This window comes from Uloborus diversus, chromosome 8 (assembly GCF_026930045.1).
Source record: "Uloborus diversus isolate 005 chromosome 8, Udiv.v.3.1, whole genome shotgun sequence".
In the NCBI taxonomy this organism is placed as follows: Eukaryota; Metazoa; Arthropoda; class Arachnida; order Araneae; family Uloboridae; genus Uloborus; species Uloborus diversus.
Window position 1 is genome coordinate 124,728,488 of NC_072738.1, and position 27,743 is coordinate 124,756,230.

Consider the following 27,743-nt stretch of genomic DNA (forward strand, 5'->3'; position numbering starts at 1 on the left):
ACCAGATATAGTATAACTAGATACACAATTCCATAGCAACTACCACTATGGCTGCCACTGAACGCGCGAATCTTGAATTATGGCAAAAACCTACCGTGCAAGCGCTAAACCGAGCGCATGCGCTTTTCGTTCGCTTGCCCGTCTTTTCTGTTGCCCATGGAACCGGTTTCTAGTTGTGTATCTAGTTAATACTACATCTATGAGTTGAATTTCGAGGAAGCGGTAGGTTTAGTAAATGGGTCTTTGTATGTTTAATAAGGAGAGCGATTGAAGCAAACGAACATATCTTCAGTAATGGTCAGTTTGGAAAACTCGTCGACATAGATGGCTCTCAGTTGAGTTGAAATCACCAGTCGTAGGACCAGGTCAAGAACTGGGGCTAGAAGATCAGACAGGAGATTGATCACAGCTCCTCTGAGTGTCAGTCCAAGGAGTTGAATGGACGTCAGTTCCAGCACTCTGAACGATGCCACCCTGCACCTTGCTCCGGGAATCAGTTGCTGCTCGATCACCAGCTGCACCCGGATGTCCAAGCAGAGGATACGCAACAGGAGATCAACAACATTGCCAAGCAGACGGGTGAGTGAAGTGCCCAAATTTCCCAGAAGACCACCGAGAAGTTCTAAACCATGAAGAGAAAAAAAAGTACAGAAACGTATTGTTAGAGAAACTTCCGGTATATGAAGCGTAGGGAATCCTAATATGTAGAAAAATGAGTTTTTTCATGAAATTTTCTAGTCCTCTTTCTTACGTTAAAGTAGCAATGCAGTAATATCAAGGACGGATCCAGAAAGTGTTCAAGGAGCGGGCGATTCACCTCAGATGCTTACCGTTTTATAAATTCCCAAACCTCTGCCCCCTAACATTATGAAAAATAGTCTTAAAAATGTTTTTTTATTTATTATTATTTTTTTTAACTTCCATTTCTTAAAGATTTTGAATTAGTGTACTAAACTACATCCCCTTCCTTAACGTCATCAAAGGGGTCCTATAATTGCCTCTTTGAGCTTCAATTTGAAAAACTTTCCATAGGAGAGCCTTCGAACCCCATCCATCATCTAAGATCGTCTAAAATTGAGTATTTAGAACTCGAAAAACTTCCTATACAAAGTTCCGATCCCTATCCCGAAAGTATTAAGAAATGTGCAACTTGCTACAATTGTGTTTTCGAGATTTCTGTTCTGAAAAAAATTCCGAGAGGAAATTAAAAGAAAAAAACCCCCCTCTATTGCATCATACTGAAGCATTGCGTGTTTTGTATCGTTTTTAAAACTTCAGTGTCGAAAATATGCCGAGGGAGAGTTCCTGCATCTCTAGGCTCAAGAAGGGGGCGATCGCCCCTCCCTTGCATCCGTCCTTGAGTAATATTGACCTTTTAGCGTTAAAGTACCTGGACGACCGAGCCCCGCTCGGCTTTAAAAGAATTATTTTTTGTCAACTCGTGTTTTTCTAAGGTTCGATACTTTTTAAATTTTCTTGAAAAGTATCATGTTAATGGAATATTAAGGTTCTCGATGCTTCCGAGAAAGGAGAGATATACACTGGATCCCAAAAATTGTTCGTACACCTACGACTTTCAATGAAATAGGCCCCTATGCATTGGTTAGACTTAATATTTCGGAATAGGTATTTAATTAAAAGATCTATGTATGATCTATTTTTAACAAAACTACACGAAAATTTTTTAATAAAACATTAAATCTTAATTTTTTTTAAATCAAAAACCAAAAAATGCCGGAAATTTTATCCCACAAAAGTCTTTGTACACTTTGAAAAAATGTCAAAAACTTAGTAAATAATCAAACTTTTTACAAAATTATTATTTAGTAGAATATCATGCAGTATCAACAACAGCTCTTAAACGTCTGGGAATAGATTTCATTGTTTTTTCTTTCTTTTTTATGCAATTTTTGAATAAGTGTTCAGCCCCACTTCGAGTCTTACTGTTTCTAGTTCACTTTTAGTTTCGATGGTGTATTTTCGTAATCTAGCCACCAGATATCCTCAAATATGTTCCATTAAGTTTAAATCTGGCGATGAGGAGATATTTCTAAGTTTAAGGACAATTTTTGAGGCACTAAACGCAAACGTGTACTTCTTATCGTTATCTTTGTTAAAAAACAAAGTTGTTTCCATTGCCAAATTTTGGGCTAATAGTTCAAAATTGTTTTTTGAAATATTTAAATGAACAGCATGATTCATTATTTCATCAAAAAATTCCAAATTTCCAAGTCCTTACGCTGTTATGCACCCTCATTCAAGAACACTTTCAGCGTCCTGATCAACTGATCCAGCTAAGTTCTTAAGATTAAATTCCTCATTTTTTCTTCTATGGATAATTCTACAACAATTGAACCTAAAATATTAAATATATTTCCATCTATAAGTAAGACGTTGTTCCAAAACGTTTTGAGCTTATTTATCATTGATTTTATGACGAATACCGTAAGCTTACTGTTTTTCGCACGAAGAAGAAAATTTTTGCGGGAAGAGGTCCCCTTTAATTCAGCTAATCAGAGAACTTGGCGAACAATTTTAGGTGAAAATTAAACGTAAAATGTTTCATTCAATTCTGCAGAAACTTTTCCAGCTCTCAAATGTGTATTTTTCAAATTTTTTTAACTGTAAACCTCCGATCACGCTTTGTTAACTTTGCCAGTTGACTTTTTCTTACCTTGTTTTCGATCCGATTCTTGTCTTTAAAGCATTTTATCAAGCACTTCACTATAGAATGGTATAAATTAACTAATTTGGAGACATTTCAATCCAATTTATGGCTACTGTGAGGGAAAAAACTCAAATTTTGAATCGTGTTTGTTGTTTTCAACGCATACCTGCCTTTTTAAAATAATAAGCAGAATATTAGGGAATAAATAAACAAAAATTAAAAGGCAAAAGAATTTACAAAATCATTACAATGCAAAAATAATTAAAAAAAAACACGTATGATAATTTTAATCATGAATTTATTCGAAAATATTTCAGTGTGCGATGACTTTTGTGGCGTATTTTTTCTCTGTCTCATCGTTTTTTGACAAATTTCAAAAATAAAATCTGGCAATATTTAAAAAAAAAAAAAACTACTGGATTTTATTCAGAACGGCATAAGAATGGTGTGAAAAAAAAGGACTTCATATTCGAATTCGGTTTTGCGTTATTTTGGATTTAATACAAAATTTCAAGGTGTACAAGGTGTTTTAGAATTTAAATTTAAAAACTTTTTTTTGTAAAAAATCGCGTTTTTACAGAGAAAACACTGATGTAGATGAACTTAGAATACTAAACTACAATTAAATCCAAAATTTCACCCAAATCGTTAGAACCGTTTCCAAAATAAGAAATATAAATATATATATAGTATATATATACATACCCACAAGAATTGCTCGTTTAAAAATATAAGATTTTTAATAATTCATTATACGAGATAATTTTTGGGTAACTAAATATTTGTTCCCAGAATTCAAACGCATTAGAATGTCCGTACAGCATTTAATATTTAATGTGTTGATCATTTCTTTACATCTTTGAAATCAACAAGAAAAAATAAAAACCCGAAGTGACTTCATCTGTAATATTTTTTCTTTTACTTAGCAGAAAAGTTCATTGTAGAATGTTAACTTTGGCACAATATAAATCTCTACACTGCTGTACATGGGCGCCCATATGCAAAATTTTAAGGGAGTAGGGGCTCAGATACTTTCCTCATGGTTACCAGGACATTTTCCCCATAGAAACCGATTTCGGTACAGATTAGAGATATTAAAGTATGACATTTTTAATAACTTATTCATTAATGGCTGAAAAAGAAATGTTTTTATATTTTTGCAAAGAAAAAAGTACTAAAAGCAAGGAAGTTCTCCTTTCTTAGCGGGGGGCTTGAGCCCCCCACTTGCCTCCCTATATGGGCGCTCTTGCTGGGGTACAAACCATTAGCGCATCTAATAATGCTCCTATGGTTTAAATAGTTTAAATACTACGTAGTTATACTCATAAGTTAAACAAAAGCCTTGTAAAAGGTTTGATGATGCGTCAATGAGTCATGAAAGTAAATAGTTAGGGTAAACCTAAACTGGCATGTCGATAGTCAAACAATTAATAAAATCTCGAAGCACACTTTGATTTAGTGTTAGTGCTTAATATTCATGATTCAACCAGACGATGTTATCACAGTAAAAGAGGCCTATTTTCAATTAAAAGACTCAGCACAGTTTAGAGAGAATCTCTAAAGATCCTGGCTGCAACACTACTTTTAATAAAATTTGTCTGCCGGATTTCCACTACACATAAAAATGTGTGTTTATCTCTGTGTGTGTGTGTGTTTGTTCCTTTTACAAATCCACAGTTGACGTCGGATCTTTGCCAAATTTGGTACAGAGGTAACTTGATGCTTAAAAATTCACATAGGGTTTTTACCTCGATGGATTTGGGGGGGGGGGAAGCGGGAGACCCCCCCCCCCCCAGGTTTATTTACTTAGGGGTTTTTGCCAGAAAATCGGCGAAACGGATTGTTTACGCCATTTCGTAACAATGACCAAATTTTTAGAATTTTAAAAAATCCAAAGACACTTAAATTTAAATTTTGAGTTAGAAAAATGCTCTTTTCTACACGTTGACAGGAAATTTTACGCTGTTTTTTTTCTTCTTTTAGTTAAGCCTGATGCTGAACATGTGTCACTTGACACAACTTTTGTTTTCGAGGTGGACCGTGCAACGCCGGGCAATGCAGCTAGTGGTTTACAAATCTAGCGAACAATAGGGTGGTGCACCAACAGCTATTAATAAGCTTCATAGAACATAAATTTGGAAGAAGATGCTTTCGTGGTCAAGAAACAAATTCTGCTTGAAAAATTGGATAATAGTGCATGGGCACCCATATGGGGGGGGGGGGGGAATGGGGGCTTACGACCCTAGAAATGAGAACTTTCTTGCTTTTAGTACTTCTTTCTTTGCAAAAATGTAAAAATATTTCTTCTCCGACCTTTTGTGAAGAAGTTATTAAAGGTTTCAAATTTTAATGACTCTGTACTGAAATTGGTTTCCATAGGGAAAATATCCTGCTTAACCATGAAGAAACTATCTGAGCCCATCTCCCCTCCCCCCTCGCACTCAACCATAAAAGTTTGCATATGGGCGCCTGTGTAATAGTGCGCTTCCAAGAGGAAGATTTTAAAAATGTCTGTGAACTGTATCTTACCTTCCACGAGAGATAGTGTGTAGGAGACCAAAATCCTCAGGTAACTAACTTCAACGAAAATTCTAAGGACTGAGCCGCTGCAAGAGCAGCCATACTCTTCTACTCTTACCACATTCTTGAATCCTGTCGCTTTTCCTCCTCTCATCTGGTAATTGTCGACCCTCCGGTCCGGAAGGTCCAGTTCGTCCGGGGAGCGATTTTTGATTCGTATCAGAGTCTGATCGAGTAGCTCCACAAGAACAGGCCTCACTTCGCACGCCAGCTGCCGCTTCTCACGTGATAAAGCTAAAGCTGGAACCAAACAGAAACATTTGAGAAATCATCATGAAAATACTCTGGTTTTTCACCATAACCTGAAAGCATACAGTGGATTCCCCTATCTGAGCACTCTCTAATGTGAACACCCCGATATTCTGAACACATTTTGATGGTCCTGGCGAAATTCCATAGACTTAACATAGGCTGATCTCTCTGTAATCTGAACACCCTATAATATTGTTACAAATTCTGTTAATAGTAATTATTTTTATGATTAATTTGTCATAAGCTAACGAAATTTGGCGTTTATTAAATTATCTTTCATCTAAAATTATTGTAGCAACGTAACCTGTAAATAGTTTCTTGTAATGAATATAGAGCCCCCCTACATTCGACGGAAGTATACTGTCCTCCTATTTTTCATTGATAAAGTTTGTGAATGAATAAAAAGAAGATAGAAGGAAACTTTGAGAATCTTGTGGAATATTCGAGAGGTCTCTTTCGAGATTTATAAATAGCCACGGCCGACGGCGGGAGTCAGTCTCGATTGAGAAGTTGTACTGAGAGTGCATTAGCTCTGTTTATTGCGAGGCATTTCGCAGTGTTGTTTTGCGTATTTGGATGTAAATACGTGGTGTAACCGTTGAGTTTACGGTGTTGTGTGATATTTGCTTAATTGCTGATGATTAATTTAGCAGTTGTTAACGATCTTTCCTGTACATAGTGTAAATAAATCTCTTATGTTTTCTCAAGAACTGCGTCGTCATTTAAAGAAAGTTGGAAGTCGCACCGGAACACGTAACAATATGAAAACCCCAGTATTATGTGAACGCTATTTTCAATTCCCTTCAATTATCACCTCTCTATGTACTGAACATGTTCACAATCAGTGCTCGGGAATTCCTATGAATCAAATTGGAAAGCCTGAAATACTTCCACAGTTTTATCATAATGATTGAACAGAATTGAGGGAAAGATGGAGACAGGAAGAAAAAAATATTATTTTCCTGGATATTACTGCATCCTATGAAATCATTCAGCTGAGCAATATGTGCCTGGAGTTTATTTTACTGAACTATATTTCAAGAATCCAACCATTGTATCAAGTTGTTTTCAAGACCTTTAAAGTATGATTACATTTAAGCAAAATGTGGCTGAGATTCACAAGGAAACTTTTTCACTTGGATGATAGCACATAACTTGCATGAGAATACATAATGCAAAAATAGATTGAAAATAGTTTTTTTTTTTTTTTTTTCAGGTAATGTACCGATAGCTGTATTGTTGAATGTTACGTTAAGCTTTTTAAACTAAGAAATAAATAAATAACTGCAAGAGTTTATTTAGGTCCTACCAAGGTGAAAGACTTAGCCTTAGCCAGCAATCCAAAATTCAACACCTAGTAGACTTCACACAGGTATTGGTATAGCTCACTGGGCAAAGTACTGAGCATAGTCCACAAGCGCAATAGAATACATATGCATGCATTATCCAGTCTCCCTCTATAATGAACACCCCCATAATCTGAACAATGTTGTTCGGTCCCATGAGTGTTCAGAATAGAGAGGGTCCACTGTATTTCAAAGTCAAAAGATGTAAATAAACCGTTCTGAAACTTTTTGAATAAAAGAAAAAAAAAGAGGGGGGGGGGACAACGCTCGTACCATAGTGTCCTTTTGCTGTTATGGCAGAAATGACTTTCCTGTTAGACAAATCAACGCGGTTTCCGTGAAAAAAAAAGAGATGTGTCTACCTGTAGAGTCGTTTCTATCATATCATATCACAGTCTCAAGGGGAAGCCATAAATGATTGCTTGATATCTAACAAAGTCGAATGCCAGAGCCCTATATTCAAAACCGAATAATGGAAAAAAGTATTGAAAACCGAAAAAAAAGTACCATGAGCAGTGTGCTGATATGATAAAAATGACTCTACTGACGGAAGCATCAATGCACAATCCATTCCTTTCTTGGATTGCGCAAGATTTATATGGGTTGTGTAGTTAAGTAGAATAGCTTCTACTACACTACACTACACCGCGAACCTCTCTGATATGGAGACACCAGACACCACAGGTTATCAGATATAGGATTGATGACGTTGTTGAGAAGGACAAAGTAAAAATAAGGCCCAAGGGCGCCCATATAGGGGGCAAGGGGAGGACTCCCCCCCCCGAGCCCCTCCCTTAGAAAATAGAACTTCCTTGCTTTTAGTACTTTTTTCTTTGCGAAAATGTAAAAACATATGTTCTCCAGCCATTAATGAATAAGTAATTAAAAATGTCAAATTTTAATGACTAATCTGTCCTGAAATCTGCTTCCATGGGGAAAATATCCTGCTAAACCATGATTAAAGTGTCTCACCCCCCCCCCCCCCCCTTACAATTTTGCATATGGACGCCCATGGTAAGGCCCCTATATAGCGGCTCTAAGTAAAAGTACTGTACTACACACTCTTATCGTGGCGTTATGAAAGCAGTTGCGATGGCCTTTTCTTGTAGAAGGTACAGTAGACCCTCGTTTTACGCGGGTTTATTTTACGCGGTTTCAATTATACGCGGTTTAAGATTTGACACCTTTATTTTATTTTACGCGGATAAGTTTCGGTTTCACGAGGATACGGCAATGCAAACAGATTACATTTTCCCCTCTTTCAAAATCCAAACTCTTAAATATTGCAGATTACACGTAATAAACTGCATTTTGGCGAGCTAATGATCGAGCTTGGGCCACATTTTATGCGATTACCCACAGCTCTATCCAGAAGTAAAGTTACACAGTTCAGAACTCACTGGAAGAAGTGCTTTTAGAAGTGACAAAGGATTCCAAATTCAACAAGGATACCGACGCCGGTAACGCACAACCAAAAACGTTCACATTGGAAATTTTGAGTCATTTCTAGACAATAGAAATGATCTTTCTGATTTTGTTAGTAAAGGAAGATTCTATCATGGAAATGACGCAAGTGATCATGGATGCGTTAATGCTCTGTAAAGAGTTACAGAGAAAAATTCTTAACGATTGCCAAAAGACTATCATAACCAGCTCCTCTTTACAAACTGAACACGAAATTAGTTTGTGTTTTTTTTATGCATGTTGCGCATAAAAATCAATAAGTACACATTGAACTTATTATACAATTAGCCATCACTAGAATAAAGTTTTTTTTTTATCTACGGAACCTAGCCCCTATTTTGACATTACTATTAGGTCTCAATTTATGCGGTTTCCATTTACGCGGCATTTCTGTGGAACGTAACCCCCTGTGTAAAACGAGGGTCTACTGTATTGACACGGTCCGGAGTTGAACTCTCGTTTTGCTCAAACCTTACATAAGATACACCTCGTCTCAATATCCTACCCATTGGAAATCTATATATATATAAATGAATGTTTGTCTGTATGTCATCCATGAACTCAAAAACTACCCGGCAGATTTGGCTGAAACTTTCACCGTTTGTTATTTATTATGTTTTATTATTTGTTATTTATTTATTTTATTTATTTGTTATTTATTATGTTATTTATTATGTTTTTGTTATTGTGAAACTTTCACCGTTTGTTATTTTTGGTACTGAGAATGTTTATAGACCAGTTCGAAAAAAATCCGATCGATAGTTCCTTTTTTATTCCAATTTAAGTGACAATCCATTGGATAAATACGAATAAAGTTATCGGCTGCAGAAATTAATTCGCGTGAAGGATCTCATTGATAAGAAGTTAGCTGTTGCCATTTTTCTTGAGTTTGAACAAATAAATTCTTTCTTTATTGTTTTATGGCTTTTCATGCAACGGGGGGATTTAAAACTTTTTCTATATGATATTTTTAACGATTGATTGATCTTGCAAACTGCGTGAGTACAAAATTTGAGTATAGTCACGGCTTCACTTGATACCTGGACCGACTATTATGAAAATTGCTGTATATATGTATTTTTCCACGGAGAAGGTGCATAATATGCTCATTGAAGCCACTCGCCACCAGGTGGCACTGCAGAGTAGCAACTTCTGCCCCGTTCAACCGATTGTCATGAAAATCAGTATAATGATGTATTTTTTTGTTGGCGTAGCAATGCGCGTCGGGTTGCTACGCCAACAGCTAGTTTACAGCTAGTTTTCAATAAACTCTTATTAAATGTATTACACTTTTATAAACATAAATACTATAACAATATTAAAATACTAGAAAATCGTCCGCCAAGATATAACTGGTGAAAATTGCTTCTACATTTGAACGAAGCAATTGCCTGTTTGATGATATTTTGATAGTTGAAATTTTAACCCCTAACTCCAATGGATTAACCATAAACTCCAATATATAGCGTTCACTGTAGACCACTTTTTCGTTTCTTCATTCCCCTGCAACGACATAATCTTACCAGTAAAACTGTTAAGTTACCGGGTCGAGTTCAGCCTTGTCTCAATCAAGCCTTTCCCTGCATGTTAAACATTACCAAAATAAATTATCAAATTATCACGCCGTGGCGCGAGTTTCATCCTCGATGACATCAGGAGCGTTACTCGAGCATTGGCTATTATATAAATGAGGATAACAAGTTTATTATAGCACACAGCAATGCGAAACTTTTAATTCATTTCTAGTGAGAGATAAGCCAATACCATATTCTAATGTGGTACTGGGTAGGATAAGCCCGTGCTCACATTAAATTTTTGCATTTACGCTCACGCATTCACCAAGGATTTGTTTGAAAACATAAAACTCATTTATTTCATGTTTTGACGGAAGAATATGAGACTTTTATGATTTAAAAACTTGACTGCACAAGCAGCTTTCGGAACACTAAAGCAAATTTAAGATTTTTTTTTCTGTTAAGAAGCTATTATGGATTTGACTGACGGGCATAAATTCAAACGATCAATTCGGTAAGTAATAGTTTGTACTAAGAAAACTTCTCTAAATTCTTAGGTAAAACCAAACTCACAAAACTTTCTCCAAACAAATCTTAATAATTGTTTACGGAAACAGATGATTAGGGGGATATTTCGATAACTGCATGATTAGTATATCACAATGGGGAACTTCTAAAATACATTAACTTTGTTCATTCTGAAATGTATAATTGAAATTCAGCTAATTTTAAATCGCAATATCATAACATTTATGTGCTTTCAAAATTATAATTCAATAACTGATTTTGGCACCGTTGACGAATTTTGGCGAGTAATCGTTTCATTCCAGTAACGTCGATAAAGTAATTACCTAAACATTAACTGGTGTCAAAAAATAGGCTACAAACAAAAGAACTGTCAAGAGTCTCAATTCCAGGAAGGGGATTCGTTGAATCTGCAAGAGGACAATTTGATAATTTTAATTTTGGTTCTATCTTCAAATTTTGGGCAATGATCATTTCATTCTGACAGTATAAAAAGGTCGAAATGCATTAGCTCTCAGCCTCAAAAAGTTTGGGGGGGGGGGGGATATTTCGATAATTGGGAATCTGACGATCTTTCTTCATTGGCGTCAATTTTTGGCTCTAGCGCCTGTGCGAGAGGTATTTTTCTTTGCAAATCAAAACAAAGAAATAGGAAACATCTAACTATTCACATAGGGTTACTATAAATCAGCAGGGTTACCAAAATAAAATTATTTAAGCCAAAAATGAAACGACCGCGCCAGATTCCCAATTATTGAAATATTCCTTAAAATAACATTTACGTCTTACTGTGTGCTTCTTTTTTCTGATTTTACATTTTGAGGAACTTTAAATGGGGACAAGCATCATAACGTGAAACATGTCAAATGGACGAAAAATTTTCCCACTTCTCAACTAGCTGTTAACATTTTTGTTTCTTATCCTTTTTTTTTTTTTTTTGCATTTTAATGGAACTTTTAATCATGTTCGTAAATGACTTGCTTTTATTTATTTGGCGCATCATTAAAAATTTTAATTGCTTAATTTAACCATTTGACGGAATTTTTTCCTTTTTAATATATTTTCTCGTTTTGTTTACTGGAATGGTTCGTTTAAAAATTGAACAATTAATTTTAAACGTCAACAATACTAATTTTGGCAACACGTGACAAGCAGGTAAGCACTTTTTATTTCGACTAATTTGGCGAATAATTTTGAAAACGTGCCAAGAAAATTCTACTTTATATAATAACTAGCAAAAATACCCGGCGTTGCCTGGGTCAGTAATAATTATTAGAAAAAATCGTTACTTGCTTTTGTTTTCTGTTTTGAGTGAAAGAATTTAAAACACATCTTTTTGGCGTGATTAAAAATCGAGTTTCTTCCTTACCCATAAAACTAAAATAGCAATAAGTATAAAGAACAAAGTAATATTGATTTAGAAACGAAAGCACTATATTTAAGCATATACAAATTTAAAAAACATGAAATTAATCTTCTCATATTTAAAAAGATTAATCTGTTGATACTTTTTTTTTAACATGGAGTCTAAAACCTTCTCTGTATGGCTAATGAAGTACGAAGTGATTAAAAAAAAGTAGCTGCGCTCGTAATCCCCTTATTATGTTATGCTTTAGTTACTTCGGGAAATTTCAATCATTGTGGCTCTTGGTGCGATTTTACCGAATTTGCGAAAGTCGTTTCGGGGTACCTTCGATGATGCTCCCCCATTCTTTCCTTACTTTGTAAAACGATATGATATTAATTTTCGTTACAGAGATATCGTCGCTAGATGCTGAGATATTTTTGGTCACCATAAAATGGCGCTAAACAGTTTCATCCGAAATGTTACCAAAATAAGTAATACAATTTGGTGATTGTTTGAAATTGTGCAAAAAGGAAAATTAATGGAAGTTTTTGTGCTGTTTATGGATTTGCCTAATTTAGTTGCTGGATTATTTAACACGGTAAAAAAGGTCTTTTGAAAATTCTTTGATTGGCGATATTTTGTTTACATGGTGAAAGCTGAGAAACATTATGACGTAGTCTTCGGCTTCAAAAACAGCAACGTCGAAAAAACTGCCAAATGCATCAGCTACGGAAATCTTTTTTGCAAAAATTTTGGCGATCTGCTGGTTGTTTGGATAATGAGTAAGTGTTCAATCAGCATAAATAATAATAAAAACCATTAATTACATTAAAGTTCCGTTTAAATGGAAAATCATCAGCCAAATCATGTATTATTTGCCAATCTTGTGCAAAAATCTTACTTCAAGATTTGACTTGAGAAAAGCCTTGAACAATCACGAAAAGCAAAGAAAGTCAACAATACAACAATTGTCGCTATCGACAGGGAGTTGAGATGATACACTAAATACTGTATTGAGTTGAGGACAGCCTTCGAACATGGATCTAAAAAGCTCATAAATCGTTTTTTATTCTACTTAGAAATTTCGAACAGGTGCCATCTTCAGCAGAAAAATCAGAGCTTTCGATGGACATATAATGTAAATATGTGCAAGTATTTTTTCATCCCAATATTAGAGAATTTATACAAAAATTGTGTTTTATTGCCCCCCTAAGGGGGTTTTGCCCCCCATAACGGGACGAAAACTACCCTATGTGTTATTCTGATGCATAAGCTATATTATTGTAAAGTTTCATCAAAACCCGTTCAGTAGTTTTTGCGTGAAAGAGTAACAAACATCCATCCATACATCCATACATCCATACATCCATACAGACAAACTTTCGCATATATAATATTAGTAAGATTATTATAATGATACGATATATTTATTTGGCGGATAATTTTATTTTTCAGTGGAGCCTTTATTGTGATTTTATATTTGTGGCGGAGACGGACTACTTCAATCCAAGTTTTCACGTTATTTAATTGCTTTTTTTTTTTTTTTTTTGGCAGGTTACGATGGGTAACTGTCTTAGCGTAGTAACTAGTAACAGGAGAGAGTAAGTCCATCACTCAAGTCACGTGATTCAACTTCGAAGAATGGGAGACATGCTATACGTCAGGGGTTCCCAACCTGTGGGTCGAGACCACCAAGGGGGTCGTGACATTATCGCTATATTTAAAAATATATTATTGCAAAGTTAAAAATAAAATACAGGGGGAAAATAGCATCATTTTAGAGTAGCATCAATACTTGAGCGCAATGGCGAATCCAGGAAAAAGACTATGGGGCTACAGTAACCCCTCCCCCTCTCATGCCAGAGTACCTGATCTCAGAACATCCTCTAAGACTATCATCAGCTTTGGTTTAGAGAATTCAATCTCTACGAATTTCCATGACAGAGTCCCGAATACCCTCCCTCTAACATTATCCAAAATCGTCTAAAATTTCGTTCTTGGAACTTCAGTTTTAAATAATTTTTGTGAGAGATTCTCTAAGCCCCAACCCTTATCCTGAAAGGTGTCCTGCAGTTGCATTTTTAAAACTGAATTTTGGAAACATTCCAGGGAAGAGCCCCGAACCCCTTACCGTCCTCGAACTTCATCAAAAATCAAAGGCAAGTCTCCGCAGGGCCCGACTAACTCAAAGGGAGGCCCAAGGCCCACAATAATTTGGGGGCCCCCTGATGATCCCTTTAGCTCCACGCCGCCCCTAGGCAGATTTTAAATCTGCCGCCGCCGCCCCCCTCCTGATTTTAAATCTGCCGCCGCCGTCCCCCTCCTGATTTTAAATCTGCCGCCGCCGCTCCCCTCCTGATTTTAAATCTGCCGTTGCCGCCCCCCTCCTGATTTTAAATCTGCCGCCGCCGCCCCCCCCCCCCTCCTAAAGAAGAAGCAAAATTTCCTTGACTCAAAAAACGCAAAAAATAGTGTTCACGAAATTTAAACTGTCAACCTGATGAAGAAATGATGACGCTTTACATTCAGGGGCACTTCGATGGATCACTGTGATCCTTTTTTTTTCTTTTCTTTCAGAAAATTTTTTGCAGCCAATTCCGCAAATTTGGAGATAATATAGCAACACTGAGATTCTTTTTTCTTTCTTAAAATTCCTTAACTTGTTTTTTGATAATGCCTAATGTTCTTTCTCATTAGATGTTTTCTGTTTGATAAGCGTGTATGCTTGTATTTTATTACAATTTTTAAACATTAATAATGCAAAATCGGAAATAAACGTCAATCACTAAAGACACCAGAATTGAACAAATGTTAGTATGGCACTAAAAATTAAAAAGTATATAATAAATTTTAGTCATATATTTTTATCGAACTTTTCAGGATTTTGAAACCACCCGGAGGAGGTTCGAGTGACATTTTCAACCTAAACCCGTTGCCTGAAGAAGAAAAAGAAAATGAAGATGCAGATCGAATGCAGAAACTGGAGTGCAAGACACCAGTTGGAGTTGATTCTAAAAAAGACAAGGAAAACGAACCCAGTGATCTTGGTCTTGGCATGAAAGGTAGGGTCTGGTGGGGGAAAGTGGTCAATGGGGTAAAGTGGTCATACGTCAAATAAATGGCTATAGCTTGGAAATAGATGTTCGAATGAATGTGAAAATTTTATTTTAGAGTAAGGCAGTTAGAAAATACATTTTAAATACAAAAGTTTATAACTGGCAAAATTTTATTCGGTAAAAAAAAATATTTTGCGTGAATATGAAAAGTTTTAAAATCTAAACACCTATTTTAACATCCTTGGAAAATTTTGTCTGTTAGAATTAGGAACAGATTGACTGTACAAGAAGCTTCCTACATGTCTCAAGAACTCTTACTCATTAGCAGTTAGCTGAATCTATTTTAGATAATTTTTTAGAACAATTTAAGTAAGATGGGGTAAAGTGGTCATAATATTAGGCTTAACGAATATTGTTCTTCTAATGTCGCTTAATCTTTAGGTATAAGGCAGATACAAATTAAATGTAAATTTTACTTAATATGTATTGTTTTTACAGTAAACGGGGTTAAATATACGAGTATATGCGTATATATACGAATATATACTCGTGCAGACATTTACATAGACGTATTCACATAAATGCGCCAATAAATACGTATATGGGTATCTGCAAGTATTTTTTATCCATACAGCTATACATTCTACTATACACGTATATGCTCGCTTATACTCGTATATATAAGAACACTTATATACTCAGGTAGACACGTATATACGCGTACGAACTCGAGTAGACACTTACATACAAACATATGATATAAAAGTATACAGGTTGAGTTTACATTCTTGAGCAAAATATTAAAAGGTGTTTAAGGAGAGGATAAGAAGTAAGAATCAATAAGGAACATATGGTCACAAACACAATGCTGACGCGCTACATGCACGCAGAGTGAGAAATTGATGGATGATAAAAAAACAACAAAATTTATACATATATATATATATATATATATATATATATATATATATATATATATATATATATATATATATATATATATATATATATATATATATTGCACAAATACAATTTTACACAACATTAAAATTTTAAAGCGATTTATGAAATTTTTCGCCTTCAGCTGTAATACATGCGTCGCATTCACAGATCCCTCTCTGTTGCAATAACGAAACTTTTGAAAAACTTTCATCAGCCGCTGCGCCTTTATTGCGATGCGTGTATTAGAGCTACTACAGACCGTAACTTTCAACAACTGCTCTAAATATTTCTTAAAAACTAAAATGTTAGATAAAATCATCTTTGTGCAACAAATTTGTGCCCTGCTTTGCATCCATCAGTTTCTGGCTTTGTGTGCATGTAGCGCGTCAGTGATTATAACTTCCTTATGATTCCTTGCTTCTTTTCCTCCCCTCTCACACCCCTTTGATTTTTGCCCATGAGCTGAGATTCACTCTGTAAGCCGACATGTATATAAGCGTATATTCTCGTGTATACATACATGTACTGGTGTATACGCATAAATGTACGTATACATGCCTATACAGGTATATAATCGTGTTTACACGTATACATGCGTATATACTCGTGCTTCCATATTATATATACATGAGTAGACACGTACAAAGATGCACTGGATGTATCCACGAATTAACTCGTGTATACTCGTATATGTATGTACACTTATATATGCGTATATACGTCTACTATACACATATATACTCAAGTATGCACGTATTTTCTCGAGATACAAGGGCATACGCGCATATGATATTCGTTTATAAGCGTGTATACTCTTATATACATGTGATACGTACATATACGTAACACATATATACATGTGACACGTATGTACTCATGTAGACATGTATACACTCCTGTAGGTAATCACGTATACATGCTTATATGCTCGTATATACACGTATATACTTGAATAGGCACGTGCATGCATGTATTTATACAAATACAAATACAAATACAAATGTGACGACCAGCAACAGGCTCTGGGCCCAGCTAGGCTGGTCCTAGTCAATTAATTAGTCCCCAATGAAGATCAATGGCCCTCTTAAAGCTATCCACTCCCTTGCTCATTACCGCCTCTTCCGGTAAGCTATTCCAAGTGCCCACGACCCTGCTAAAGTAGTAGTTTTTCCTGATTTCCAAGTTAGCCTGAGATTTAAATAGCTTAAAACAATGACCCCTTGTCCTGCTTTCCCCGCAAAAATTTAATCCATTTACATCTTTCATTTTGATAAATTTAAATAACTGAATCATGTCCCCTCTGACTCTCCTTTGCTCCAGGCTATACATGTTAAGCCTATTAAGTCTGGTATCATAATCTAAATCTGAGAGTCCCCTTACTAATTTAGTTACCCTTCTTTGAACCCTTTCCAATACAAAAATATCTTTCTTCAGATAAGGCGACCAAAACTGAACAGCATACTCCAAATGAGGTCTTACTAAACTCCTATATAAAGGCAGAAGAACTTTCTTAGATTTGTTTGAAATAGATCTATTGATGAACCCAAGCATTTTGTTAGCTTTGTTACTAGCAATACTGCACTGTTGACTAAACTTGAAGTCCTGATTTATAAAGACACCCAGATCCATAACATTTTCTGCCTGATTTATGACTGAACCCTGTAAACGATATCTCATACGCTTATTTCCATGACCTAAGTGTAGCACTTGACATTTCCCTACATTAACTGCCATACCCCATTTATCTGCCCACTTAGTAATATGATCTAAATCCTCTTGCAGCTGTTTTACTTGTTCTTCATTTTCGACAATCCCCATAACTTTTACATCGTCAGCAAAACAATTCATGCTTCCAGAAATATTTTCATTGATGTCATTCATAAATATAATAAACAAAAGAGGCCCTAAAACTGATCCCTGAGGAACCCCACTTAAAACATCACTCCAATTAGAATGATTTCCTCTCACAACTACTCTTTGCTTCCTACCAGTAAGCCAATTTCTAACCCAAAGTAAAGTTTTTCCTCCTATTCCAATGTCAGCTAACTTGCTGAGAAGAGCAACATGCGGTACCTTGTCAAAAGCTTTTTGAAAATCAATATAAACAACATCCACACATTTTTTGTTATCTAAAGCTGAGGTAACCTTGTCGTAGAAATGCAATAAATTAGTAGTACAGGATTTACCTTTCCTGAAACCATACTGCAAACTAGTCAACAGACTATTAGTCTCTAAGAACATCATGATCTTAATTTTGATCAAAGTTTCGAAAATCTTACAAATCACCGAAGTCAAACTTACAGGTCTATAATTCCCAGCAATACCTTTAGACCCCTTCTTGAAGAGTGGCGTTATGTTAGCCAGCTTCCAGTCCTCTGGCACCGTCCCCGAGTTATAAGAAGCATTGAAAATATTCAAAATAACATCCACTAATTCCTCTGCACATTCAACTAAAATTTTTGGATAAATATTATCTGGTCCCGGAGCTTTAGTTGCTTTAATCTTTTTCAAATGAAATAAAACCTCCTCCCTGGAAAATACAAAATCCTCAAGCTGTATAATAGCTTGTGTCTTGTTAGTGTCAACTGTTGAGATACAGTTATCGTTAAACACACTGGAAAAAAAGTTATTTAGAACATTTGCAATATCCCTATCGTTTTGGATTAAATTTCCATGCTCATCAACCAAAGGCCCAATTGGACTGTTTCGAGCTTTCCCAGAATTAGCGTAAGCAAAAAACCTCTTAGGGTTCCCATCAATGTCATCTGCCAGCCTTTGCTCCAATTCCCTTTTCTGAATCCGTACCAAATACTTAAAATTTCGCCTTGCCTTACCATACTGGAGCCTCTCCGCACTCTGACCAGTTTCTTTAAACTTACGAAAAGTGGCTTGCTTATAATTAAGAGCTTCTTTAGTCTCCCTGGAGAACCACATGGGCCAAATTTTGGTACTAACACCTTTTCTCCTAAATGGAACATAGTCCCCAACGGTTTTAGCAAGTTTATCCTTAAATTCCGTCCACTGCTGATCTACGTCGTTATTTTCCAACCCTGACGAAAAAACCTCTTTCAAGCTCTGCCTAAGTGCAACAAAATTGGTATTTCTGAAATTGGGCACAAACCTAAAATTATCATCTTTGCACACTTCAAATTTAACCCGGAACCTAATGCTGTTATGATCACTATCTCCAATATGCTCCCCTACACTCAACCCCTGAACAAAACTACCTATGTCACAAAAAACTAGATCCAAAAAGGCCTCCTCTCGAGTTCCCTGAGTTACAACTTGATCTAAGAAACAGTCACCAATTACTTTTAAAAATTCCTCTTCTTTGCCATTACCAGGATAAAAATTATTCCAATCAATACCCGGAAAATTGAAATCCCCCATTATGATAACGGATCCCTTACTAGACATGTCACTAATAATACGGTACATCTGTTCATCTTGTCCCTGGTTTGAATTAGGTGGCCTATAAATGTTTCCAAAGCGTAGCTTTATGCCCTTACTGCTCATCAACTCCAGCCAAACCATATCAATATCAGTAGGCTTATCATTTATGACCAATTCATTGCAAATAAAATTGTCTCTAACATAAAATAAAACCCCACCACCTCTTTTACCTACTCTGTCCTGTCTGAATAAATTATACCCAGCAATATGTAATAACTCTGCATCAGATTCGGTAGCCCATGTCTCTGTAATTCCGATAACATCCAACTTCTCATCCATAACTATGCTTTTCAATTCATCCATCTTGTTCCTAATACTGCGAGCATTGGTATAGAAAACTTTAAGCATGCCTAAGTTGCTTTTATTTAACACCCTGAAATTTCCTAAATTACAATTGTTAACATTACTACTCTTGTTCGTCACTTTATTTCCATTTCTAGCAATACCCAAAAACATTTCATTCTCTCGATACCTGGTGCTTGAACCATGCCCCCCATTCCAACTTAGTTTTTTTGACTCCGAAGCCCTTAAAATTAATCCACTAACCATTTTGACCCCTGTAGAGCTCAGATGCAGGCCATCCCTAGCAATCCAATCCCGTTTACAGTGACTCCATTTGATGTATACATGTATCTACTCCTATAGGAACGTGTTTACTCGTGTATAACACGACACGTATATATTCGTGAATACAAGCATGTATTCGTAAATATACTTGTAACTATAAAAACAACTGAAATATACAAGTATTAGAGTTCTTTATAATGATTTTGCATCTATTTTTAACTATGACCACTTTACCCCATGCTATGACCACTTTCCCCCACCCCATGGGGTAAAGTGGTCATAAAAACATAGGGAAAAGAAAGCTTTATAAAACTACTAAAATCAATATTTTTCTTCCTAAAATTCAATGTACCGTGTTCTTTAGTAATGCAATGTAAAATAACAATAAAAAAAGTGTAAGTGTTTAAAGAATTTGTTGCATTTATTATCCACCTAAGTTGAAAACCTACAATTTTATGACCACTTTACCCAACCAGACCCTATAAAATATCGTTGATTATTTATATTGCACCACTAATAATTCGGTTTGTTTCCTATTTGCTTCATGTTTTTATTTATCCCAACTGGCAGAGATACTGCAGGAAAAAAAAAGGGAGAAGAGATATCAAATCCTGTAAAAAACTGATGGTCTACGTGAGAGGCGTTTTAAAATTCGTTTAATGGATGATGCAAAAAAAGGAGGGTTGGGGGTATAAAGATGTTGCATAAAACAGTTGATTTTTAATCCCCCGACGTAAAAAGGGAAAGGGTTATAATTTTGACGTAAGTATATTTGTGTGTTTGTCTATGCTACGGCATCGTAGCTCCTAAACGGATGAACAGATTTTGAAATTTTTCTTACTTTTGTTGAAAGATGACTTGATGGAGAGTGTTCTTAGCTAGGTTTCATCTTTATAGGACTTTAATTACCGGGGTAGTTAATTAAAATCCTAATTGGCATTCTTTTGCAGTTTTGGTCGAGAAAACTTACTTGCACTTGGGGCATTCCAAGGTATTTTTGACATTTATGTAGAGTCCGTAACGTGACCTTTTTTGCCATAACTTTTTAATTTACTGTTTGATTAGCATATTATTTTATTTTGATCTTTACCAACCAACATACCAGCTCGAATTAAAATAATTAGCAAATCAAACGGTAAATTAAAAAGTTATGGCAAAAAAAGGTCACATTACGGACTCTACATAATGTCAAAAATACCTTGGAATGCCCCACTTATAAAAATATCGATACTAATCGAAAGAACGATTTTTTTTTTTTTTTTGCGTAGGATGTAATTCGTTTGGAAGTTCCTAGTTACACAGGACTGAAATTTTAAGTTTTTAAACTAAATTTTACTTACATTTTTAAGACTTTCACACGATTGGTAGCAGTTTCATTGTTGGCAGACAGGAAGAAAGCAAAATGATTTAAAATTCTAATCCGTTGGCATTTTTTATTTATTAATAACATAGGCGGCTGGTGTACCAAAAAGGGGGGGGGGGGTAGAGTTTAGGTAGGCGGTGCCCTTAAATTTAATTTTTTTTTTGTGAAAATTGAACTTTTTTTTGGATTTTAACGTTTTTATTGGTTAAATGATCTTCTCCAATAAATAAATAAATAAATAAATAAAAAATCGGGACACGTGGTCTCAAAAATTGGGGCAGATAGCCACAGTAGACCCCTTTCTTCCACTTCAAAGCTCTAGTTAATTTTCATAAATATGATAACGTGAGAAAAATGGAAAACACACACTTATTAAGTCAATACTTTGTTTAAACTCTTGAATTCATATCAATGTAATATTAGCATCTTTTAATCGGCCGAAAATTTTGAATTTAAGAAAGTGGCGGGGCAACAAGACTCCTTTGCTTTTAAAAGGTCAGTCGTCCCTCTTGCCCCGCCCCTCCTTACGAGCTGCCTATAGTTAATAAGTAAAATACATCTAATTGATTTTAGTATAAGCAACAGGATTTTAAAAGGATTTTCAAATTTCCCTCTTGATTCTGTTTTGCGAATAGCAGAACTTAGCAGATGTGATTAACTTTCTTTTTACCGTATTTTCCCATGTTTTCCAGAAGAAACCTGTTTTTATGCGGTCTTTTTTTATTATGTGATTTTTTTTTCTTTGTGCGATATATTAAAATTTCAATCAGATTGGGATTCAGTTGACGAAATTATTTTTAAAACAAGTGCGAGGTAGTATCTTCAAGTGACGACATAGACCTCCCGATAGGAAGTCACTGTGATCTCCCAAAAACTTCCTTATTTGGATAATTTTGTCCGACTACTCGGCAAAAATTCTAATCACTTGGCTTATAATGATTTCGTTTAGAGACTATTTTGTAAGTTTTTGAGTTATTTTCTACGTGAGACTTTTTTATGCGGTCCCTACCCACCTATAAAAAAAGAAAAAAAAAAAGTAACTTTGTTGCGAAAACAACTTTTTAAAGCTGCTCGTGAAGTTTCGAACATTTTTTATGCCATTTTTTTTTCATGCGGTTCCTATCCACCGCATAAAAACAGGTTTGGGTGACATTTAAATTTTATATGTATTCTGGCCAACAAGATTTATTTTTTTAAAAAATGTCATCCTCAAGGTCGGGGTTTCTTAAATTTTTAATTCAATATTACTTCTTGTTCTATTTTATTTTCAGGTGGGGAGGTCAAATTAAAGGATACTCCGGAGCGACCTGTTTTGGCTAGCAATAGGATGCGGCAGCCTCCAGGAGGAAAATCATCGATAATTTTTTAAGCTCATCTGTTTATATTTTGAACTACACAGCTACTAAATTATTTTTCCCCGTCAAGTTCTTGAAGACAAAGCGACATGGCTTAGTTCTTTTATTTGTCTGGAAGCATTCTGAACAATGGGAAGCTTTGTCTAATAACTAAAGTCAATCCAGGGAAACATCAAAAATTTGCAAAAAGAGCAGTTAACTTTTGCAGTTAAAAGAATATACTGCGTTGCACAAATTTAAGTTTAGCGTTTTATTAAGTTTAAAACCCATCAGTAATTAAAATAACTTTTGTATGTCTAAATAATAAAATTAGACTCGTGTTTTCTTGTTATAGTTCTTTTTTTTTTCGATGAATTAACTACTTGTGTGTATTGTTCTTTGACGCCATTAGAAAATAAACCTTGACCATTTATTCGATTAAAATTATTTAAAAAAAAAATGTAATAAGGAAAATCACTCAATATATTGAAGTTAAACTATTGCTGTAATTTTGGCAACGCTTATGCGTAGAAAGCACAACAATGAAATTACACATAAATGAACGCAGTTATTGAACTAGCGGAATATATGCACTGTAAGAAAAATTCGAAATGTCTCGTTTCGGGATTTCACAAGTTTTCATCAATTTCCTGTGAAAATCAAGCATCAATGTCAAAAAATCTTCTGAATTCTTACAAGTTGCATAAATGCACATTTTGAACGGTTGTGAAATTTTTTTTGTAGCTACCAGTTTAAAGATTAACTGAGCGTATATATTAAGTCTTTCGGCTTCAGTACGATTACGGCCAGCTCAGATTGACTTAGCTACCAATGAGAGCGAATAGCAGGTCTCTGGATTCCGAAGCTTTGTAAGAATTGCAGGCAAGTGAGATGACTGGTACTTACTTGCAATTCTGTCTTAGCTTTGGCCGTGGTTGCAAAGCTGCTTTTGGAGCTTTTCTAGGTAAATCATGAGGGTGTTAAGCTATTCTTAAACCTACCTAAGTTTTCTTTGAAGATTCCAGAGACATGACTGGCTTTAATCGGGGACATTTCTGAATTCTTCAGAAAGATTCCAAGATAATTTAAGGAAGGGTACTGAATTTTGGTGGAAAACGTGCCTGTTTTTTGCAAGATATGTTACTCGCACAAATTAGGCACATAGCTGCCCATTATTTTCCAGGAACGTTTCTAAATTGTTTTTAGTACGTGTAGGAAAGTCTAGGGAGTGAAAAAGAATGGCAACGCGACGGTAAAATAATTTACCGCTCATGGTGTCACCAATCGGGAAATACTTTAACTAAGTTATTGAACATGTTAATTCCAGTAAGAATATAGTTTTCTCTGAAGATCAAGGTAACATATGATAATACCAGCTGTATTAAAAATTTGATATTGGTATTATAATAATTTGTGATACACAAAAAGTACTTTTTGTTGTTACAAAATGATAAAGATCTTGTTGAAAAATATTGATTGTGACCTATTAAAGTTCAGTGCAGTATTCATTCATTTTGCATAAGGCATGTTTTGATTTTAAATGTGTAGTAGAAGTGCATGCGGCGTGGGGCAAAGTGAAATAGTTTTATTTATTTACTAGTGGTACCCGCACGGCTTTGCCCTTAATAGAAAAATTAAAAGGTCTTTTCGTTCGCCTATATATTTACAAATAATGTATGGTGAATTTTCTCGCCAATTGGCTTGTACCCATTTTACGGTTCCACGTTATGATAATTTCGTAATTTACTCGTCCATCTTATGATATTTTTGTTCTTAAAATTGGAATAGAAAAAGAACCACATCGAATTTTCGAAAAATCGCTTCGAGGTGCACACCCCCATGCTACAAACTAATTATGAATGTGCCAATGAAATTGTGCCAAATTTCATGAAAATCGGCCGAACGGTCTAGGCGCTATGCGCGTCTCAGAGATCCTGACAGACAGAGAGACTTTCAGCTTTATTATTAGTAAAGAAAAGATAAAGACTAGAAAATCGCCCGTCAAGATATAATGGATAAAAATTGCTTCTACATTTAAAGAAGCAATTGCCTGTTTGGGGATATTTTGATAGTTGAAATTTTAATTCTAACTCCACTCTATGAACCCTGAACTACTCCAGTAGATAGCGTTCATTGTTGACCATTTTTACGTTTCTTCATTGTCCTAAAATGACAGTATTACCAGTAAAACAGTTAAGTGACCAGATTGAGTTCAGCCTCGTCACAATAAAGCCTTTCCCTGCATTTTAAACATTACCAAAACATATTATCACATTATCATGCCGTGGCGCGAGTTTCATTGTTGATAACGTCAGGAGAGTTACTCGATCATTACCAATCTCATTTTCATTTATTTAATCACTTGTTCATCCGTTTAATTTCTCATTAATTCCTTATTCTATTTATTCCTCTATTTAAATATTCATTCATTCACTTAAACATTAAATAAAAATATTCATTCCTTTAAGTTTTTAATTTTGTAATTTAAATTTCCATGATTCAGTTCTATATAAAAGTATCTTTTTTATCATTGAATAAAAAATTTTGATCTTTATTTTATACAGTAAGCAATTTGGTCGCAAAACTTAAGTCAACTTTTCAAAAAAAAAATCTTAACATTTCTTCTTATTACACTAGTCAACAAAAAAGAATTTTTTCTCTGCATCCTGGTTTTAAATAGTCAATTCCTACTAATTTTGGGTTGAGAAAAACGAATATGGTAGTAGATTTTTTAAATTAGCTCTAGTTTTCAAGATACATAAAGCCCACTGCAGAAAGATACACATCAACCACACATTGATTTAAAGGTATCGTTAAAAAGGAAAAAACAATATATGCAATAAATGCTATTAAATAGGTCCTGTTTTATATTAAAAAAAAATATATTATTTGCTCGGAAAACAGTGGTTGCTTTTAGCTTATTGCTGTAAACGCCTCATTTTCGATTGCTTTTTGTACGTCAAAGAAGGACCATCTCTTGTAATAGTTCAGCAGCATTTGGTGAGCATTAACTCAGCCCAATGACCCTAATATCTGCGTTCCATAGCAAAGATATCTTGGTGAAACCTTTCCTCATGCTCAATGTTAATAGCTTCAGTTTATAAGTAAAGTATCCTGGAAGAAGTGAACAAAATAGAGATTCAAAGATATCATTCATCAATAGTTACAGAACTTCCGTAGGGATTCAGCCAGGATAAAGAAGCATTAGTGAGGATTCACTACCTTAGTTGACTCTGTATCTTGAAAACTAGAGCTAATCTCAACTTTTTATGGTGATTTTCGTGTTTATCCAGGCAAAATACTTCGGAAATAGCTATTTTTAAGCCGGATGCATTTTTGGTGTTGACTAGTGTTATCGATTGTTCTAAGATAAACTTGTATCATTACGACATGTGATGCATCCATAAGCTTTAATTATGCTTGTTCGATTTCTAATGTGTTATTCTAGATTTTTAGACTGAATGTTACAAAAAAAAAAAAAATTTGAAAAAAAAAAAAATAGAACCGACTTCAAAATTGCTCTAAAACGTGAAAAATAATTTTATTCTTTAAACACCATCGATAATACTTTTAAACATAATTTTTGAAGTTGGCGCAAAAACGATCGATAAAATCATTCACAGCCATAACTCAACTACAAGTATAAATTTAACCAGGTCCAGTTTCTTCACTACCACATGCATTACGCATTGATGACAGCATATTTTAGTAACGATATAAATGTTTCGTTCCTAACTTTGGATGATTTTTTGATAACAATATGAACGAAGCATGGTTACAATGGATTTTACTTTTGGTTTTTGCGCCAACTTCAAAAATTATGTTTAAAAGTATTATCGATGGTGTTTAAAGAATGAAATTATTTTTCACTTTTTAGAGCAATTTTGAAGTCGGTTCTATTTTTTTTTCAAAATTTTTTTATTTTATTCTTTTTAATGTAAATGTAGATATTTCAGTAAAAGTAAGAAGTTACCTAGTAAGAAGTGCAGCTCTATATCATTGTATTGCTTTAGAAAAGACTTTATTCAAAATTATCATTACAATTACTATTAATGTTACAGTTATATGGCACCAAACTTTTATAACAATGAGTTTCATATTGTCGCGTAGATGAAGATAGCGAAGACAATGTGAAAGCCAAATGAAGCGAATACTCGTTAGTCTCAACTCGAGATCTTTATTCAGAACCACGCATGAACGTTACATCTCCTTATATACAACTTGAAAAAGTGCTGGAACTTTCCAGACTTGAAAAGATACAGAAATTAATAGAACATTCGAGAAAATACGGGAAACAGTAGAAACGAAATTTTAGTAAAATTCACTTTGTCCTAGTCGGGATTTGAACCCGGGTCGCTTGTGTGGGAGACGAGATTTCTACCACTGAGCCACCGTTATCCACGGATGAAAAGTGCGAACTTCGCTACAATATCATTTTAATCATTTAATAGGGAAATTTACTGTTTTTTGCCCATAACTTTTTTTCTAAAGAACAAATATGGTCAAACAAAGTAATGGGACCTAAGTTGAGCCATCCTCTATCCATTAAAAAAAGAATCATCAAAATCGGTTCATTAGGTGGGACGCTATGAGTGGACAAAAAAAAAAAAAAAACATACATACGGTATGAACTGATAACCGCCTCCTTTTTGAAGTCGGTTAAAAAATAGTTTAAAAATAAATACTTACAGGGTTCATTTACAGCAGCGATGCTTGCCCGCACATAATCAGCACACAAAAGGGACACAAAAAGCACGGCCCAGGCTTTCACGTTCATTCTTGTTCTTAAATTCTATGAAAGAAAAGCGTACTTATATTCAGTGTTCGAAGTCACTGACTGTCTGGTCCGAATCCACTAGAAAGCAATTCGAACCACTATAAAGTAGACAACTCTCGATTACTCGAAGCCTTATAACTCGATTCCTTTATTTCATTGAATTTTCCTACATTTCAGTTATTCGCCGTTTCAATAAACTAGGAGGCGCTTAGGTCTCTGACTAATGTCGGCTGAAGGAGCTAAAACAAACAGAGGCCGTAACAACTGTCTGAAGCCTATATTTTACCACAAAGAAAAAACGTGGAACGTAGTGTTTTACCTCTTTCGATAGTTTCTTAAGCCACGCAAGGCAACGTATTCAAGCTCTAGAATTGCGAATTGATAAATCAGTTTGCATTGAATAAGTAGCAATTTAACATGTTCTTTGGTTTTGAAGATATCTACATATAGAACCTCAACTGATTCAGGTGGTCCGAATTTATGAAAGCATGGATTACACAAAATGACCGATAAATTGAGCTAAGGTGTCATGTGTCAAGGTACATAAACAAACT

The 27,743-nt window shown here is 35.0% G+C and overlaps 1 protein-coding gene across 1 annotated transcript; it reads right to left on the reverse strand.

The window, feature by feature from the left end:
• On the reverse strand, nt 1–27,201 carry LOC129228070 (uncharacterized). Its single transcript, XM_054862705.1, has 3 exons — nt 27,102–27,201; nt 5,198–5,488; nt 1–622 (listed from the first exon to the last, which is right to left on the reverse strand). The coding sequence occupies exons 1-3, from the start codon at nt 27,187–27,189 to the stop codon at nt 252–254; spliced, it is 750 nt and encodes a 249-aa protein (XP_054718680.1). The 5' UTR covers nt 27,190–27,201; the 3' UTR covers nt 1–251.
• Between the last annotated feature and the right edge of the window lie 542 nt (nt 27,202–27,743).

Coding starts and splice junctions, on each gene's coding strand:
- LOC129228070 (XM_054862705.1), bottom strand. CDS start 27,189: ATGAACGTGAAAGCCTGGGCCGTGCTTTTTGTGTCCCTTTTGTGTGCT. Junction 5,489..27,101: donor CGCTGCTGTAAATGAACCCT/GTAAGTATTTAT, acceptor GTTTGGTTCCAG/CTTTAGCTTTATCACGTGAG. Junction 623..5,197: donor CACACTATCTCTCGTGGAAG/GTAAGATACAGT, acceptor TTCATGGTTTAG/AACTTCTCGGTGGTCTTCTG.